General features: G+C 47.4%; 1 protein-coding gene and 1 long non-coding RNA gene across 9 annotated transcripts in view; one reads left to right on the top strand and one right to left on the bottom strand.

Moving 5' to 3' along the window:
• St3gal3 (ST3 beta-galactoside alpha-2,3-sialyltransferase 3) overlaps window positions 1-18,746 on the bottom strand; it is a 215,611-nt gene that overhangs the window by 79,648 nt on the left and 117,217 nt on the right. For 7 of the 8 annotated variants that reach the window (XM_027399026.2, XM_027399028.2, XM_027399025.2 and 4 more), the window contains one exon: window positions 1,780-1,872. In XM_027399026.2, the coding sequence (XP_027254827.1) occupies window positions 1,780-1,872 (93 nt within the window). Of the gene's footprint in view, window positions 1-1,779; window positions 1,873-3,424; window positions 4,034-18,746 lie in introns of those variants that run through there. The other variant, XM_027399032.2, reaches the window with a different exon arrangement.
• LOC103160687 lies at window positions 4,406-18,503 on the top strand. The gene is made up of 2 exons (XR_003481981.2): window positions 4,406-4,723; window positions 17,778-18,503. It is a non-coding gene; the product is annotated as an uncharacterized LOC103160687 (long non-coding RNA).

Genomic DNA, 18,746 nt, shown 5'->3' with positions numbered 1-18,746 from the left:
CTCCCTCAAAAAGCTACATACTCTGGTTCCACTCATAAGGCATTCTAGAAACATTGCAGGGATAGAAAGTGGGGCAGTTGTTGCCTGAGGCTGAGGGTGAAGAGAAGATCACCAAAAAGCAACATGGGGAATCCGAGGGAGATGGGTATGTGCCACTGATTGCTGTGTTCACATAGCCAAATTTGTCAAAGTTCAGAATGATACCCAAGGGCAAATTTTATTGTACATAATTTAAACTTCAACAAATATTCTGAACAAAATTCTGATATGTGAATACAATCATGTTATGTAATATTTTTAAAAATGATATGGGTTTTAGCACTTGGGAGGCAAAGGCAAGTGGATCTCTGTGAGTTCAAGGTCAGCCTGATCTATACAGCAAGCTCCAGGCTAGTCAGGGCTACATAGTAAGACTTTTTCTTTAAAAAAAAAAAAAAAAAAAAAGATACAGGTGCTGAGCAGATAGTTTAGGGCAGGCATTGGGTTTAGCCCTCAGCATCCCTAAAATAAACGAAAACATTTGAAAAAAAAATGGAGCCATGTATTGTAGTAATGCAGTAATCTCTAACACAACTTTTAGGAGTAAAAAGTAAACTACAGAACAATAAAATATTTCCATGTATGATGATAGTGTCTGTCTCTGGGGAAAGGATGGAGAGCCACACTCCTATCACAGATGTGCACGCGTGTGCGGGCGCGCATACACACACACACACACACACACACACACACACACACACACACACACACACGTTTTACTTTCAACTAGAATGGTATAAGAAACCTATGTCTAGGTCAAGGAAAACTCACAAGTGTCTAGCTAGCGGGTGGAGTCAAGCAGCTTATGTAAGAAGAGAGAATACACTTTGGAGGGATTCAGTAACAGCTACAGGATGCAAGCGGTGGGAGTCAGTTCAGAAGGCAGAGCCCAGGCTGAGAACCAATCTGAACACCAGATTCTCTAGCCCCTGATTTTCACAGGGATCTAGGTGGGACTGCTCACAATGGATGAGAGAACATGAATCCCAAGGGACAAGATCTTGCATCTGCTTTGGTACCAGCTGCTTCTCAGCATCCCTCAGTAAAAATGTATTATATGTCCTGAGCTGCTAAGGATAGGAGGCAAGTCCTTCCCTCAGAAAGCAGAGATGCTCCCAGCATTCCAGAGGGCTGAGTGCTACGTCTTGGTGTCCAGAAGCCCTTTCTTCAACCTAGGTCTGAAGCTCCCAGACAAGGTAAAACAATTTCAGCTCTTCGGCCCCTATTCCTGATAAAAGCATTTGATAGATGGAACTTCCTACACTAGGCACAGATTATTTTGGGAAGCCTGAAACCAGGGACGCAGAGTGGACAGTGAGGGAAGACGCTAACATCTAGACAGCTTCGGGAAGCATTCCTCATTCCTGCTTTATTTGGATATGTCTCCCTGAGGCCAGCCAGTAGAGCCCAGCTTGGTTAAACCAATGATCCCAGGACCAGAAGTGTCAATGCTTTGCCTGGTGGCTCTGGATAGCTGGCTTCTGGGGCCAGGCATGCAGATATCTCTCTCCTCTAAGGCGGGGCAAAACTCTTCGAGGCTGGGTGGGAGTAGAACGTGGCAAAAGCAGAGTGGGCGGGGTGGAACCAGTGAAAGTAGAGTCCTTCCCCTGGCACCACTGGACAGAGGAGGGGACTCACAGCAGTCTTATTTTCTCAGGAGGAGGTCAAGCCCCCTCAGATGTTTCACACAGTTGAGCCACAGCCCACACTGTCCAGACATCTCGGGACAGGATCACATACCTGGGGAAGATGGCAGTCATCAGGGCTGAAGCGTAGCCGGGTTTGCAAGCTCCCTCTGAAAAGTTTGCGTACTTTGTGGCTAGCTCGGCAGGCCTGTGGGAGAGAAGGAAGGTCAGAGCTTGCGGATCCTAGAGCAGTGGGCAGATTATCCATTCACCAAGAGCCACAGGGACTTAAGGGGAATTAAGCACTCTTCCTGGAGATAGGCACTTCAGGCTCTTTCCACAGCAGGGTTTAGAAATGAAACCCACCAAGTTCCTAAGAGAATTAGACAACCCAATAAAAAAGGCTCCTCAGTGGCCTCCGAAAAAGGAACACCCTTGGTTTTACAGATTCTTTGTATTAAGCCTGATCACCAGTGCAACAATACCTGGGGCTTTGCTGGACACGGCTACTAGGGCTTTCACACATTCAGAGGCAGTGGCCCTCATACCTTCCTGGCATGTCCCTATGTGCCCAGTCTCCTCTGCTTTTATCCACCCAGTGGGGACCATTCACAGTGGCCTGAACATAGACACAGATACACATTTGCTGTGTCTAGCTACCAACGAATGCCTTGACTGATTTTCAGTTGAGGGTGCTTGCCTCTGCAGTTTGGAATTTTCCTGGTCCTCTTTGTGGAGAATGCCAGGCCCTTCAAAACTAAACTCAGATGTGGACTGTACAGGAGTGATTTCCTGACCCACAAACTGAGCTGCCTGCTGCCCCGCTCTGGCAGTCTCCCTACCCACTATCCTTGTCCTATACCTGCTCCCAGCTGTACTGCAGTTCCCACCGCAGGAGAACTGTCTCTTACTACAGTACAAATTCTTGAGATCACACTTATGCCTTCACTTTGCAGGGATAGGCACACAAAGACCCCTATAATTTTTCTGAGAACCAAAATGATGCCAATGGCCTCCCTTCGCTGTGATCCGGAGACAAGGCAATCTCAGGAAGCTCAGTGCAGAATGCAAGCACTGTCTGGATGGTTGTGTTCTGGCCTTGTCTTGGCCGTGTGACCATCACTGTATCATCCTACAACATCAGGTTTCCACATCCTGATGTGTTTGTTCAGTGTGTTGCTGGAGTCACAGCCTTCCACCACAGTTCTGCCCCATGCAGTCTAGAAAACATCAGGACATTGTCAGTAAATGACCCAGTGAACACCAGGACTGCAGGCCCTGCCAGCTGTGTCACCTGCCAGCTTTGATTCCCAACCTTGACTCGCCCCCCGCCCCATACACACACACTGGGCAATTCTCTGGAGCCTAGCTATTTCCCTGGGTGTGGCTCAATAGCATGCTGGCCCTCAGCATGGCCCCTTCAGGGACTGGAGTGTGGGTGTGTGTCTCTGCTGGACAGCCAGGAATGTTGATGTATCATCTGTTGGATGTCAAGCCCAATTCACCCATGGAGGTCTAGTCCAGGGCCTTATGTAAGAGACTGCTTGTTAAGTATACACAGAATTTTAGAAATCTACATTTTTAAGCCTTTCCTAGCAATGAGATGCAAATGAAATGCAAATGCAAAGTGAGGGGCTGAAACTTTATTTGATAAACAAAACAAACTTAAAGGTTCTAGCAGAAGAAAAAATGTATTTTCCTATGTAAACAACTGTATTTTAGAAATGAAATATAGACGTCAGTGCAATTACAGAACTTACTGGAAGCTTCTGGATGAAGTGACTAACAGTTCCTCCTCTCAGCAGCCCTGGGAGTGGGTACCGAGCATCACAAGTAGACTCTTGGGGCCCAAAAAGATGAAGAGCCAGACCCAAGACCAGGCAGTTGACATCTGCCTGCGTCAGGAGTACTGACGTGACACCACCAGCAACATGACCACACAAGCTGGCTTGGAACCCAGCACCAGTAAGGAGCAGTTGACATGGCCGGATACGGGTAGAAATGAGGGTCAAGAAGGCCTTGCCCCACTCTTTGAAAGTATGTAACAGTGCTGTGGCCTTCATGCCATGTCTGCAGAACCCTTGCCCTCAGGGTTGTCCGACTTGTCCCGAGTGTCTGTGGTCTTTCTGAATTCCAGAATGTTTACAGAGAACTTGGAAGGCAGATGGCAGCTGCCATTCACAACACAGTGCATTGTAGAAGGAAATGCTCAACAGATGGGCCTCTGGCGGTATCTTTCCTCTCCCTAGTTCATGCTCTCAGCTCTTGGAAGGTGCCTGAAGAAGGGCTACTGGATTGCCCACAGCTCCACTAGGGTTGGAGAGAGGAGAGCCTGCTGGCCAGATGGAGTGCAGAGAGTGGGAGACAGGCAGGGCAGGCAGGAATCTGCTTTTCCTAGGTGTACAAGGTGGTCAAGCATCTGGGATGATGAATGCCAACCAATTCATTTAGAAAGCAAGCCTGCGTATAGCGGGGCATGTCAGTTATTACCAAATTAAAATGCCTTAGAAAGGGCCTCCCGAAAGTTCCTGTGAGAGAAGAATAGGGGGAGTGTTGAGGGTTCTGAGTCATACAGCAGGCTGGGACCTCTGGGGCAGACAGCGGTCAGATCCACTAAGATTAATGGTTGCCTGCTCCCTCAGGCCAGAATAGTTAGTTCCTCTAGGCACTCACTCCAAATGCCAGGAGGTCCCCAGATGTCTGATCAAATCATTCTGCCCTTGTTCTTCCCCTACTCTGCAGCTGGCCTTTCACTGTGGAAGACAGAGCATTTCACCCACTAAGAGTACCCATTGTGCGGCAAACGTGACTAACAAGTCCCTGGGGTGAAGAGTGTAAAACCGCACACTCTTCAGAGGAAGACCAGATGACCAGGCTGGAGCTCAAAAGAAAACCCAACTTCCACGCCCCCACTTTGCTCAGAAGGGCTGAGGTTAGGGAACCAGGCCAAGTATAGGGGTAGTGAATGAAAGGAAGGGCTACATCTGGACTCAGAGGCTGCCCTGGAGGATGCCAGGGAGAGGAGAGATAGAAATTCCCACCCTTAGCCTCCAAATGCAGTGAGTACTCAGATCCCCGGGACCTGGTGAGGATGGGTGAGAAATGTGACTGGGGACTGGGAGGCTGGCCATCTTCTCAAACACCATACAAGTGCTGCAAGACACAGAGGCGGCAGAGGCAGGCAGACTTCTCATCCAGATGCTGAGCACCTGGCTCATGTCTATATTCAATCTCAAAAGAGGGTTGCTGCTTGACTGATGTGTACATTGCAGAGGTCAACACTTGGGGGGGTCTTCTCAAGCAACATACAAGTGCTGCGAGGACAACAAGGTGGCAGAGGCAGGCTGAGCACATGGCTCATGTCCAGATTCAATCTCAAGGGAGAACTGCTACTTTTCAACAGGCACGTGCCTTGGGAAGATCAACATTTGGGAGACAACCAGAAGCATGGGGGCGGGGCGGTAGGTGGAGACAGAAAACTAATCAGGAGACAGGCAAGGTAGCTCAAGCCTAGAATCCCAGTTCCCAGGAGGCTGAGGCAGGAGGACTGACACAGGTTTGATGCCAGTCTCAGAAACAGAGTGAGACCCTGTCCCAAAAAACAACAACAAAAAAAGGCAAAATTCAGGAGCGAGCGTGTCCCCATGGGGGACAGTGGTGTCAAACAGAGGGTCGGCTGGTCAGGTGAGACCCGGGCTGGAGCACTGAACCGGGCAACATGCAGGCTGCTGCTGCTGACTTCCCTGGAAGCTGTTTCACTAGTGGGCTTGGTGAGAGTATGTGTATGGTGGGGGGGTGGGGTTGTGGATGTTCAACTCAGAGTCCACTGAGTTTAGGAGAAAGCGAGGGAGGGACTAGAGTCAGAATGGAGACTACTTTGAGGAATTTTCTATAAAGGGAGACACGAACAGCTGGAAGGAGAGCCGGGTAAGGGTGGTGATGTGTTTTTAATTATTGTTTTGAGGATGAGAAGTACTTCAGCACGTTCATACACTGATACGAGAAAAACTCCCGATGCTTTAGCGGCAGGGCAGTTGCATAAAGGATGCCGTTGGGAGGATGGGAGGAGGAAGATCTATCCTGATCCTGGGAACCAACTCCTCCCACCTGCGGTCCCCACACACCTTAGAGCACACTTTCATCCTAGTTGATGCTTGTTTTCAAGCTCTCCTTCGGCCCCACCTCCTTCCCTTTCTTGCTCTCATTCACTCACACAACAGGTATCTAGAGGCAATGCTTGGATTTTTATTGTGCTGTGTCATTTTGCAAGCTGTGTGTGATTTGGAGGCATGTTACTAAACTGTAAGTTTTTTTTTTAATTAGGAACGTGTGTGTGTGTGTGTGTGTGTGTGTGTGTGTGTGTGTGTGTGTGTGTGTGTAGTAAGTGCATGTTAGTGCGAGCGTCTTCAGAGACCAGAGGCATGAGCAGATGTTCATTGAAACAGCTTTCTGTCCTAATTTGGGAAGAGGAAGGGGCCAGAAGGGGTGAGGACAGTAGAGGGGAGGACGAGTAAATATAATAAAAGAAAATTACATGCACGTGAGAAGACATCACAGTGGAACTCATTATTTTTTACAATCAACATATGTTAGCAAAAAGTAAGAGAAATGTCCTGTGCTAGATCATTTAACACAGGACATATGGCACAGAGCACATACATACCAAGTCGTTGGACAAAGAGCAATTGGTCACTTTGACTTGCAATGCTAATCAGTACATGTGTGAAGGAGAGGAGGTGATGCCTGGGGCATAAAAGCTCAAAGACTCTACAGATCAGTGATGGACATTTTGTAACCAACAGACCAGTTTCTAGAACCATCTTACTGAGGACTGGACACTAGTTATGAGAGAAGCCTGGGTATGTAACACCTAACCCACTGCCTGACCATTCAGGCAGAGCCAACCCCTTGGTGGAGGTGGTGGAGCCCCTCAGGGCAGCATCCTCTATCTCTGCCTCTTCAGTTCCCCTCCTTCCTGAAGATCAGCTTCTCCAATTACTACAGCTGTTTCTGGGACAACCTCATGACCAGGAAATGGTAGAAGTAGCTTTGTTTAGTTTTAGTCATCTTATTTGATTATTAAACATTTCCATTTGAATTTTCCCACTAAAACAGCCTTCATGTAAGAAAATAACTCATAGCTCATAGCTCCTCTTAGGCACCTAGATGAACCTTTTCTCCTTAAGGGTAGTTAGTCTGTCTGTCTGTTCCTCTCTCTGGTACTGGCGGTCAAACCCAGAGGCCCTGTGTGCTTGTTTGGTGAGTACTCTAGCTCTACCCTAGTGTGGTGTCACAGTCCCTGTCTTCTCCACTGTTGTCCCTCTATCCTTGTAACTATAGTAACAAGGCCCTCTGAAGAGAGTAAGGGAGTGCTGGGCTGGCTGTCCTCAGTTTCTTCCTGTAGCAGCATGTGGTGGGTGTCAACCCACTCCAGCCTGGCTGCCACTGTGAAGACATGGATCTTTCTACAGCTTTTGTCTGTGCTCCTGCTTAGCTGGGGATTCTGAAGTTTATTACAGCTTAACCTCATTTGGGGGTTTGGCCATTGTCTTCATCCTGGACGGGAGGATGCTCTCCATGGCCCTCCCTGTGTGACACAGGCAGTTCTCACAGAAGCTCCACCAGGGGCCTGCTGCAACGGCTCCAGTTCAGTTTTGTTTCCACACTTCAATTCTTTAAAAATATAAACACACCCTCTTTCTGGGTGGTAGTGAAAAGAGCAAGGGAATTAACACACTGAGCTTGAGCCAAGTGCCCGGCAGCAGATCTATGATCTAATCTAGCTTTGTGTAAGCCTCGAAAGCAGCCCCACCAGAAGACTTGGTTAGAAGATGTGCTGTTCCTTGTTCATGCTCACAACTTCAAACGATAAACTGAACACAAGCAGAAAATCCATTTCTACTCATATTTTCCCTGGATATTCTGGGTGACAGTGACATTTGTGGCCATCATTAGCAAAGCAGTCACAGCCTGTGAGAGTTACTGGAAGCCAGGACTCATGGACATCAAGAAGACTGACACTGAGCAGTGATGTCACAGGATGAAGCAAATGGTCCTGCACTGCTTCTGTAAAACAGGCTCCAAAAAGACACAGCACCAAAAAGTTACCTCAATGCCACCTATGTCCTCCCACAGGGTGGGTAATTTCTCATGAATGATGTATCTGATGACACAGACCAGAAAGGTTCCTGAGTCTAAACAGAGAGAGGGAGATCTGAATGATGACTAGACAGTAAACTAACATGTTAAGCATTTCTACCCACCATCTGGACACTTGGCAAAAATACCCACCCCACGCCAACGGCCCCAGCAACTGGTTTGTTCAAGCAGCTGGGGCTCCGCATGCCACCAGAGCAGCCTCACTTTAAGGTAAGCGTGCTTATCTGTTTATTGTGGGTGTGTGTGGGGAGCTATGTGTTTGAGGTCAGAGGAAAACTTGCAGGAATCAGTGTCCTCCTTCCATGCCAGTCCTAGGGACTGAACTCAGGTCATTAGGCTTAGTGGCAAGGGCCTTTACCTGCTGAACCACATCATCAGCCCTGCTGTTTTCATTAACTTTTTAAAGTTTTGTTTATTTTATTTTATGTGTGTGAGTATTTGCCTACACACATGTCTGTGCATGTGTGTGTCTGGTGCCCATGGAGGTCCGAAAAGGGTGTTGGATCCCCAGGAACTGGAGTTACAGCTAGATGGTTGTGCCAGCTGGTGATGGGACCGGAACCACCTCCCGCTTACAAATCCCCGAATTTCTTTGGTAGAAAGAGCATTGACTTAGGCATGTGTGTTTCAGCTTGTGGCCCCAGGGCATGTGCATCCCATTATAAATGTTGTCTAACACATTTGTAGATGACAGTGTCTGCCACAATGTGAAAAAGTTGGACACTGCTGAATCTTAAAGGAAGAACAACTAGACTTCAAGTAACAAGCTCTCCTACATGGTTTCTGTGGCTCTTAAAATAGAGTAGGAGGGCTGGCGGGTAGGACAGAGCACTCTCAGGAGGTTGCCTGTCAGTCACAGCTCCTGCCATTGTAATGTTCATCTTCTGCCTTCCCTACTCATAGCTCCATCTGCATGATCAGAGAGAGTTACACTAATTTGGAGGAAAATAACTGTTCCTTTCAATTCTGTTACCTGAATTATTCTCTCTAAGCCTCTTGCCAGTTCCAAACTTTTGTGTGACAGAACAACATCTGTCTGAAGTCTCGTCATCTTCTGACACTGCAGCATCTATGTGAGCACCACAGAAGGGCTCAACATATTTTTACTGAAGCTCATGGTAAAGACTTGTGTCTGATTTCCCTATGCAGGATCGGGTGGGGCCTCGTTGTGCCTAAGTCCTCCAGGTCCAGGCTTCTCAATGTGGGTGTATTTGTTGGAGTAATAAAGAAACTTGAAAGGACTGGAGAGATGGCTCAGCAGTTAAGAGCACTGGCTGCTCTTCCACAGGACCCAGGTTTGAGTCCCAGCACCAACATGGAGGCTCATGATCATCTGTAACTCCAGTACCAGAGGACGCAACACACTCTCTTCTGACCTCTTCAGGCACCTGGCATGAACATGGCACACACAGGTTCATGCAAACACTCTACACTTAAATAAACTTGAAGATGCCTACATCAGAACAACACATATGTATTATGGAATAGAGCACAAAACCTTAAAAATAAAACGAGGGCTCTCAGAGACCACTCTGCTTGAAGGGGGCCCTCAGTGGGTGTGCTCATCCCCCACCCAAAGTGCTCTGGAGGAATTGCTGCAGAAGTACAACACCTGAGACTGATACTTCCATGTTGGGCCCTACCTTCAAGATTCTTATAACCCAGAGGTGAGAAATCTGGCACTAGGGAAATGTCCAGAGATCTACAAGGATGACACCAAATAATAATCTAAGCAATAGTGGAGAGGCTACCTTAAATACCCTTCCCCTATAATGAGATTGATGACTACCTTATATGCCATCCTAGAGCCCTCATCCAGTAGCTGATGGAAGCAGAAGCAGACACCCACAGTTAAACATTAAACTGAACTCCTAGAATCCAGTTGCAGAGAAGGAGGAGTGATGAGCAAAGGGGCCAAGACCAGGCTGGAGAAACCCAAAGAAACAGCTGACCTGAGCAAGTGGGAGCTCATGGACCCCACACTGATAGCTGGGAAACCAGCATAGGACCAACCCAGACCCCTGATCGTGGGTGTCAGTTAGGAGGTCTGGGCAATCGGTGGGGCCTCTGGCAGTGGATCAGTATTATCCCTAGTACATGAATGGGCTTTGGGAGCCCACTCCACATAGAGGGATACTCTCTCAGCCTAGACACACAGGGGAGGGCCTAGACCCTGCTCCAAATGATATGACAGACTTTGAAGATTCCCCTATGGAAGGCCCCACCCTCCCTGGAGAGCAGAAAGGGGATGGGGGTTTGTGGGGGACAAGGGAAGAGGAGAGGGAGAGGGAACTGGGATTGACATGTAAAACAAGCTTGTTTATAATTTAAATAAAAAACAAAAAAACCTTCAAGGATAAACACAAGCAGAGTCCTGCACTGGGTGTGGGGAGATGAAGCAAAACAATAGATGGTGAAGGAATGCAATCAGCAACCATTGAGCAACGGCTGTGGTTTGAGTTTGATTTCTTTATTTTACATTATTGTTGAGTCTTCAATCACTCTGTGTGATTGGCGGATATCATTGTCATTTTAGGAATAAGAAAATATAGACATTCAACTGGAAAGGAGCAGGAGGAAGGTGGAAATACAAGGCGTGGTGATGTAGAGTTTGCCCTGCTGGGTTTCAGTCTTGCTTTGGCCCAGTGTTTCTCAGCTATTTCCTGACATTTTCCCTTTGGAATGGTAATGTGTATTTGGTGCCTGTGAGCCCCAGTGCCTATTCCTGCCCTTAGAAAGTCTACAGTGCCCCAAACTAAGCATGGAACTCTCCTACTTAGCTTCAGCTGTCAACCTGGCACTGCCCAACTCAGAAAAAGCTGAGTATGAACCAGAGGCAGCAAGCCAGGAGGCAGTGTTTCTCCATGGTCTTAGCTTCAGTTCCGGCCTCAGGCCTCGTGTCCCCCGCCCTGACTTCCCTCAGGGATGGACTGTGTAGGATGAAATAAACCCTTTCCTCCCCAAGATGCTTTTGGTCAATGTTTTGCCACAGCAACAGAAAAGCAAGCTAGAACAGAAACTAACAGTATAAATCAGAAAAGAAATAGAAGTTTCGTTAAGAGTGAGTAAAGAAAACAGTGCGGCTGGGGAGGGGAGGTCAGATGCGGGTTTGAGCAGATCTAATTCTCTGAACATGACTAAACTGCTTGCCCCCCACCACGTTCTCATTTGTTAAAAGTGTTTAAATATCATCTATTTCATACAGCTGTCTACCAATTCGCTCATCCATGCATCAAGCATTCATTGGGCAATCACTAAGCAACAAGTTCTAGCAAACAGCAGTGGAGGAAACAAACGGGTCCTGTGCTCTCCGAGGTGGCTGGAGGCAGGCAATGAACAAGCAGGCAAGATGTGTGGAGCATCCAACAGGGATGAGCAAGCACTCCAGAGAAAAATGACAGTGAAGAGGACCTGTTGGCACAGGTCTACAGACCCAGATATGCAGGAGGCAGAGTTAGCAGGAGCCCAAATTTAAACCCTAGTGAGTGAGACGGTGTCTCAGTATGAAAAGTAAAATAAAGGCTGGGGTGGGTCACGACCCATCAACAGAATGCTTGCCCAGCATGGGTTCAGCCCCCAGCACTTGTAGGGACGGTGGTCAGAAAATGTCAGCAAGAGCCAAGAGTGGGTAAATGGATGAGGAAGCGAGCAGTCTCTGCTGCTGTTAAAGGAATGCACACAGACCTGGAGTCCAAGGCAGGAAGGGACCTGGGGTACTTGAGACACCTAAGCACAGAACTTAGTATGGAATAATAAACCTGAAGGGAAGCTGTAAGAAACTAGGGTCTACTCTAGACTCTTGGGAGCCTTGTAACATCTGAGTCACACTCTAAGAGAACCAAGGAGCCACTAAAAGGTCCTGATCATAGGAGTTCAGATACAACATCTATCTTGCTTTTTAACAGCATCATTTTCCCTAGAGGTCCTGTGTTGAAGGCCTTCTCCTCGGTGATGGCACTCGAGGTAGGGCCTAATGGAAAGATGTTAGAGCCATTGGGGCATGTTCTTGAAAGGGATGCTGGGATCCTAGCCCATTCCTCTCTGCTGTCCAGTTGCTACAAGGTGACATCTCTGTTTCACTATGTATGGGCTATCATAGGTTCTGCCTCATCACAGATCCAAAAGGACATGGCCAAGCAACAATGACCAGAAACCTCTAAAACCATAAGCAAGAACAAACATTTCTTCCAATGAAGTTCATCAGAAAGCTGACTAGTGCACACAGGGAGGCAAGCGTATGTGCAGAGAACAGTTGGGAGAGCAGCTGTGGTGTGTGGGGTGGCTATCTTGACAGGGTGATGGCCTGGAGGCAGGGGGAGGCTGGACCTGGGATGCTGATGACCTAGAGGCAGGAGAAGGCTGGGCCTGGGATGCTGATGACCTAGAGGCAGGAGAAGGCTGGGCCTAGGATGCTGATGACCTAGAGGCAGGAGAAGGCTGGGCCTGGGATGCTGATGGTCTGGAGGCAGGAGGAGGCTGGGCCTGGGATGCTGATGGCCTGGAGGCAGGGGGAGGCTGGGCCTGGGATGCTGATGGCTTGGAGGCAAGGGGAGGCTGGACCTGGGATGCTGATGGTCTGGAGGCAGGGGGAGGCTGGGCCTGGGATGCTGATGGTCTGGAGGCAGGGGGAGGCTGGGCCTGGGATGCTGTAAGGGAAAGCCAGCCAGGCTGGCTGATGGTTCTATTTCAGAGTCAAAGAAATGATATATCGGCTTTTCACTCAGCAACTGGGAGGATGGAGTTGCCATTTTCTAAGTTAAGAAAGATTCTGGGAGGCGGGGCTATGAATATGAGAGCTTGGTTCTAGATATGTGAACTGTGAGAAGCCAAAAACATAGCCAAGGAAGGAGGATCTGGATCAATGACTCTGAAGTGTGGGGGGAAAGGACTTGGCTTGATAAAACATGTGGGAGCCATCAGCATGCAGAGGACTGGCAAAGCCAGGAGACAGATGAGGTGAGACGGATGAAGTCATCTACGTGACTGTTATGAGGAAGAGGCACCACAGAATATCCAGCATGGCACTGGGCATAAAAGGCCTCCCCTGGCAAGCCATAAGGCAGAACTTGCAAGGTTGTTTTAGAATCAGTAAATTTACCTCTGGCTGCTCCCCTCTCCCTCGCATCCTCTTCTTGTTCCCATGTTTTATTTTGTTTGTTTTTTTGGTTTTTTTTGTTGTTTTATTTTTGTTGTTGTTGTTGTTTTGCTGCTGCTGAGACAGAAATAACTAGGTAGTTCTGGTTGGCCTTGAACATGTATGTGATCCTCCTGGCTTGGCCAGCCAAGTAGCTGGGAAGACAGGCATGCGCTGCACAGTCAGCCTCCTCCAACCGCAAGCACTTCAGACTGACCCATGCTCATAGGCTTTTCTCAACTGGCCTGGCTTTCAAGCTAAAAGTTGCTGGTTTCATACCTTTGTCTTCACATGGAATTCTTCATGAAATTAGATTTCAGTATTTAAGTCTCTATACACCTGCACAGCTACCAGCTGTAAAACACGACACTGCCCATCAGACAGTTTCCACACCTATCCAAGCCCAGCTTAAAGAGATAAAACCTGAGTTTGATCTAATTAGTGTCCAGAAGGTTCAAGGGAGCTCAGAAACCACACACCCCAGCACCAGGATCTGGTTCTCCCAAGGCGTCCAGATGGCCCGTCTCCCATCAGGGCAGCCACCTTCTTGACTCATGGTGTCACATTCCTGAGCCTGAGATTTCCTTAGGGTTCTGGGTGTGACATCACCGCTTTCAATCCTTGCTGAAACATCACTTTCCTGGGGAGTCTGGCTGGTATCACCCTCTTACACGTGCAGTGTCCTCCACAGCAACTTCCCTCTGTACTGTTTTCCTCCCTAGCACATATTACTTTGTATGCATGGGAACTTATTAACAACATTTAAAAAGACTTATTTTTATTATTTATGTGTGAGCTACGAGTGTGAGTGCCCATGGAGGCTAGATTCCATGAAGCTGGAGTTGCACCCCATTGTGAGCCATCAGATGTGAGGGCTGAGAACTGAACTCCACACCTCTGCAAGAGCAGCAAGTGCTCTTAACCATTGAGCCAGATTTCCAGCCCCCACACATTTTGTTTATTGTACAGTAACTTGTCAAGATCTCTCCTGCTGGCTGAGCTCTTCCCACATGGGAAGCAAGCTATAGCAGAACGAACCATTTCAGACCACCTACAGCCTCCTGAGGGACCAGACTTGAACTCCTGAAAGTAGGCTGTAGCTATGAGCACTAAGGCCCAGAGGGACAGCCCTGGGGGCAGGAGGCATCAGTTCTTGGGCAACCTGTGGCCAAGCACGCACTGCCTTGTGGCCTCACATCTTACGTACTCTTGTTCACTTTCCCTATGACGTCCTTGATAGTTTTCTCATCTTCTACTCACTGCTCTCTGAATCTCGTTGGCCTAACTTTCTCTCACCTTGCTCCTTCCTCTAAGGCTCCATTACATTCCATGAGGCCTTCACTCTTATATCTGCAGCCTCCTCAGTGAGGATGCCAGGCATGCCCTCCATAGTCCATCATGTGTCCGAACCATCAGTATAAATACCACCCTTATTTTAGGAACAAAACACGCACTGCTTATGCTACACGGCAAAGCCACCACCCTGATGCTGCCATTTGCTCCTGCTCTGTTCACTATGCTAACGTGGCTATGCATATATATGGCTTAGGCTTTTAGGTTTTATCCTATGCACAGAGCATATAGTTGGTGTCAAGAGGTATTTGCTAAACGAACGAATGAATGCACGAATTAAGTCAGATACAAAGCAGAGGCAAGCAGAGTACAGTTCTTGTTTGGAAGTTTGTCTTCCCCACCGGTAAGCAGGTAAAAGACCCCAATAAGGATACAGGGGAGGCTGCATCTCATTCTTGGGTCAGTACTCTTACAGGAATATGATACTTAGTGACTACATAAAATCCCAAGGTCAGAGCTAGTGAGATGTAGACCTGGGCATTTAAAACCCATGCCTGATTCCAGAGCCTCTTTTTGCTGTTTTGATTTTGCAATGTTTAGTTATATATATATTTTTTGTTTATTTACTATTCATAGGTATGGGCACTTGAGAAGAGGTCAGAGGACAACTCACAAGAGTCAGTTCTCTCTTTCCATCATGTGGTTCCTGAGGCTCAAACTGAGGTTAGCAAGCTTGGTAGCAAGTGCCTTTACTTACTGAACCATTCTGCCAGCCCTGCTTTTGTTTTCTGGGGTCTTTCCTTATATCCTAGGCTGGCCTTCAACCGCTATGTAGCCCAGGTTGGCCTGGAACTGGAGACTCCTCCTACCGTTGACTTCCACATAGAGGGATTATCACTTTGTGCCACCATGCCTGGCACCCACAATTTGTTTTTAGCTACCAAAAAGTATTGTCTTCCTGAATGCTAGACTTTGCATTGAGCTTCAGGTTCAATGACAGATTGATCCTCTCAAGGAAAAAGGTGGAGAGCAATGGAGCAGGTCCCCCGGCATCTCCCTCTGGTCTCCAGACAGTGCACACACACAGCACATGCATACCCAAGACAGAGGAAGGGAAGGAGGGAGGGAGAGAGGGGCAAAAAAGAACACTCCTAAACCTCTGCATTTTTGCTACCTGGCTTATCCTCCAGCTGACTAACTGTCTTCATTTGTTTCTCTGCAGCTAACCCACTCCATTAAGATTTAAAGTTGTAGCTCATTCATTATTGTTTTTAAGTTTACTTATTGGGTGGTCATGGTAAATGGGTGTGTGCTATGGCCTGAGCGTGGAAGGCAGAGGACAGCTTGCCAGAATCAATTCTCTCCTTCCACCGTGTGGGTTCCAGGGATTGAATTCTGGTGAGCAGGCGCACCAGCAAGCTCCTCTACTGGCTGAGAGGAGCTCTTTATTTTGTTTTAACCTAGGGTCCTATTTTACAGTTCTTAATCCTATGTAGTTCAATCTTGTGTGCTACACAGAATTGTTTTATAACCGGTCATTCCAACTTGAGAAATCTGTGCAGGTTTTCTCCTCCCGCCGCCTGCTATTTGTCATGGCCCTTGCTGTTGATGGCTTGCCGTTCCCTTGTGCATCATCTCTGCTGTGAACTGCTCGTTTCCATCAATGGTTATCTGCCAGGAGTTCACATCATTTTCTAGAGAAGGTTTGAGTGTGCTCCTGCCAGGTGCTTGGCAGCACTTGCCAAATCTGGGGTATTTTACACGTGGGCTTGGGAGCTCCTAGCTTACCCGAGCAAGACTCTGGCAATGAACAGCAAGTGCTCTTGTCTCGCCAACTTTTTAGCCTAATCCACTCAGAGCTAGGGTAAGCTCCCTTTAATCCTGGCCTGGGGGTTCAGGGTTAAGTCTAGTTTATTCTTACACAGAGTCCTCTGTGGTTACGGTTTAGCATGGGAAGGGTCAAAAAGTGGCAAATATAGAGAAGTTAACAGACCAGAAGCTCTGAAATTCAAACAGAGACTTGGGAGAGTAGGGAGTGTGGAAAAGTAGAGAATGGTGTAGAGGCGATATTTAAAGAGAAAACATCTTACAGAGCATAGACATTTTTATATTCAGGAAGCTAAATTAACCCAAATTATGATAAACACAAAGGAATCCTTCCATTCCATTTATATACTAGATTATATGTTTTCTTTTATTCTCCATAAACTACAATGAATGTAAGTAAATAGTCTATACTTTTCATAAGGAAAAAATGGGGCTAGGATAGCTTGACCGGGCTGTTTAAGGTTATATGACACTAAGGAGCAGAGGCAGAACTCAGGCCCAGCTCCAATCAATGCCGTGTCCCTTATACACACCATTGTCCTTCCTATACACCAGTGTCCTTCCTATACACCAGTGTCCTTCCTATACACAGTGTCCTTCCTATACAACAGTGTCCTTCCTATACACCAGTGTCCTTCCTATACACAGTGTCCTTCCTATACAACAGTGTCCTTCCTATACACCAGTGTCCCTTCCTATACACCAGTGTCCTTCCTATACACCAGTGTCCTTCCTATACACCAGTGTCCCTTCCTATACACAGTGTCCTTCCTATACACAGTGTCCTTCCTATACAACAGTGTCCTTCCTATACACCAGTGTCCTTCCTATACACCAGTGTCCTTCCTATACACAGTGTCCTTCCTATACACCAGTGTCCCTTCCTATACACCAGTGTCCTTCCTATACACCATTGTCCTTCCTATACACCAGTGTCCTTCCTATACACCAGTGTCCCTTCCTATACACAGTGTCCTTCCTATACACCAGTGTCCTTCCTATACACCAGTGTCCTTCCTATACACAGTGTCCTTCCTATACACAGTGTCCTTCCTATACAACAGTGTCCTTCCTATACACCAGTGTCCTTCCTATACAACAGTGTCCCTTCCTATACACCAGTGTCCTTCCTATACACCAGTGTCCTTCCCATACACCAGTGTCCCTTCCTATACATCAGAAACGGAATACCACACAACCAGAAGAGGCTCTGTAAGGAGAGATGGAAATACGGAATTAGGGACCACCCCCACAGCAGAATCCTTGACTTAGAAACATCTCCCTGAGCACATCTGTGTTTCCCTCGGAAGAAAGCACTGGACTGGAACAGCTTGTGCAACAAACTGCAGGAAGGTTCTAGCTTGCCCCTCACTATGTGAGTTAAATACAGGTCCAAGTCAATTTCTTGGCCAAAGTCCAAGAACCCTCAGTCAATTCATGGAACTGGCCTGGTACACAGCAGCAAGCTACACAGCAATCTATCCCACACTGCTCAACTGGCAAGACAGCAGGATAGGAGTGTCCTCCTCCTTCACTGCCAAAGACAGCTTAAACACTGTGATTGGTATGTCTGCAGTCACATCTCCTTTGTTCATCCCTACCATCTGACTTGGTAATTACTGCCTCTTTTCTCGTCTGGTGGCATTTCTCTTGCTTATGGCTTATACTTGATGTGTTTTATTTTGTTTTTCTGTTCACAGCACTGAATGAAGACATTTCTAAGAGGGAGATCTGCAACTCGTTAGCACTATCAAGCCCCACACCCCAGATGTTAATATGTGCCTAACGTCTCTCTGCCTTGCAAAAAGGGATCAGACAATTCTTCCCTGGAAGCTGCCTCTGTGACAATTAAAAGCTGGAGAACTACAATGCCTGAACCCGTAGCTTGGGGCACTAGAGCCAAGACTCTAGATGCCAGGAAAAGGGGCCAGCAGCTGCCAGGCAGTTCCACGGGAAAGCCTCACATGGATGACATAATGTAGGTGTGACAATCACCATCTACAGCAGCTGTGGAAAAGACCTTATGCAAAAGAGCAAGGAAGGAGATGCAATTCTTATCTTCCATGATATATATCTCAGTTAGGGACATAGTAGCACCAAGACGGCTGACAGCGGAAGAGACTAGGCATCAACCACAGGAGTGGTCCTGTATAGGGCATGAACAAACAGAACAGACAGAGATCCAACTCACAGTGTGATGGTCAAATGGGTTTGTGTTCATCCATCCACCCACTCCACCCATCCATCCATCTGCCTATCTACCCACCCACGACCTACCCATTCAGGGTTTGTTGAACACCTAACAAAATTACCTATACTGTTTAGGCACCAGAGAGACCAGGAAAGAATGCTGGAGAACTGGGTAACCAGTACTCAAAAGCCCCTGAGTTAACCACTTCAATTAAACCCATATAACAACCTGTAAAGTATGTATCCTGTCTTTATCTTACAGATGAAATGGGCTCAAAGCCCCTAAAGAGCTTGCCCAAGATTACAAGTTCAGTAAGTGGCAATCTGGGATTTGAACCAAGCTTTGCCTGAATCTGAGCCTGTGCCCTTAATAAATTAATAATAATAATAACAGAGTTAATTATAGGATAGCCAGACAATTGGCAGGCAACAGGGGTAAGAAATTCAAAGGAAGTGCAGAAGACACAATTTGGTCTAGA

The sequence above is a fragment of the Cricetulus griseus genome, chromosome 2 (genome assembly GCF_003668045.3).
Source record: "Cricetulus griseus strain 17A/GY chromosome 2, alternate assembly CriGri-PICRH-1.0, whole genome shotgun sequence".
Lineage (NCBI taxonomy): Eukaryota > Metazoa > Chordata > Mammalia > Rodentia > Cricetidae > Cricetulus > Cricetulus griseus.
The sequence above is the reverse complement of the archived record's forward strand: the minus strand, read 5'-3'. Positions and strand labels throughout refer to the sequence as shown.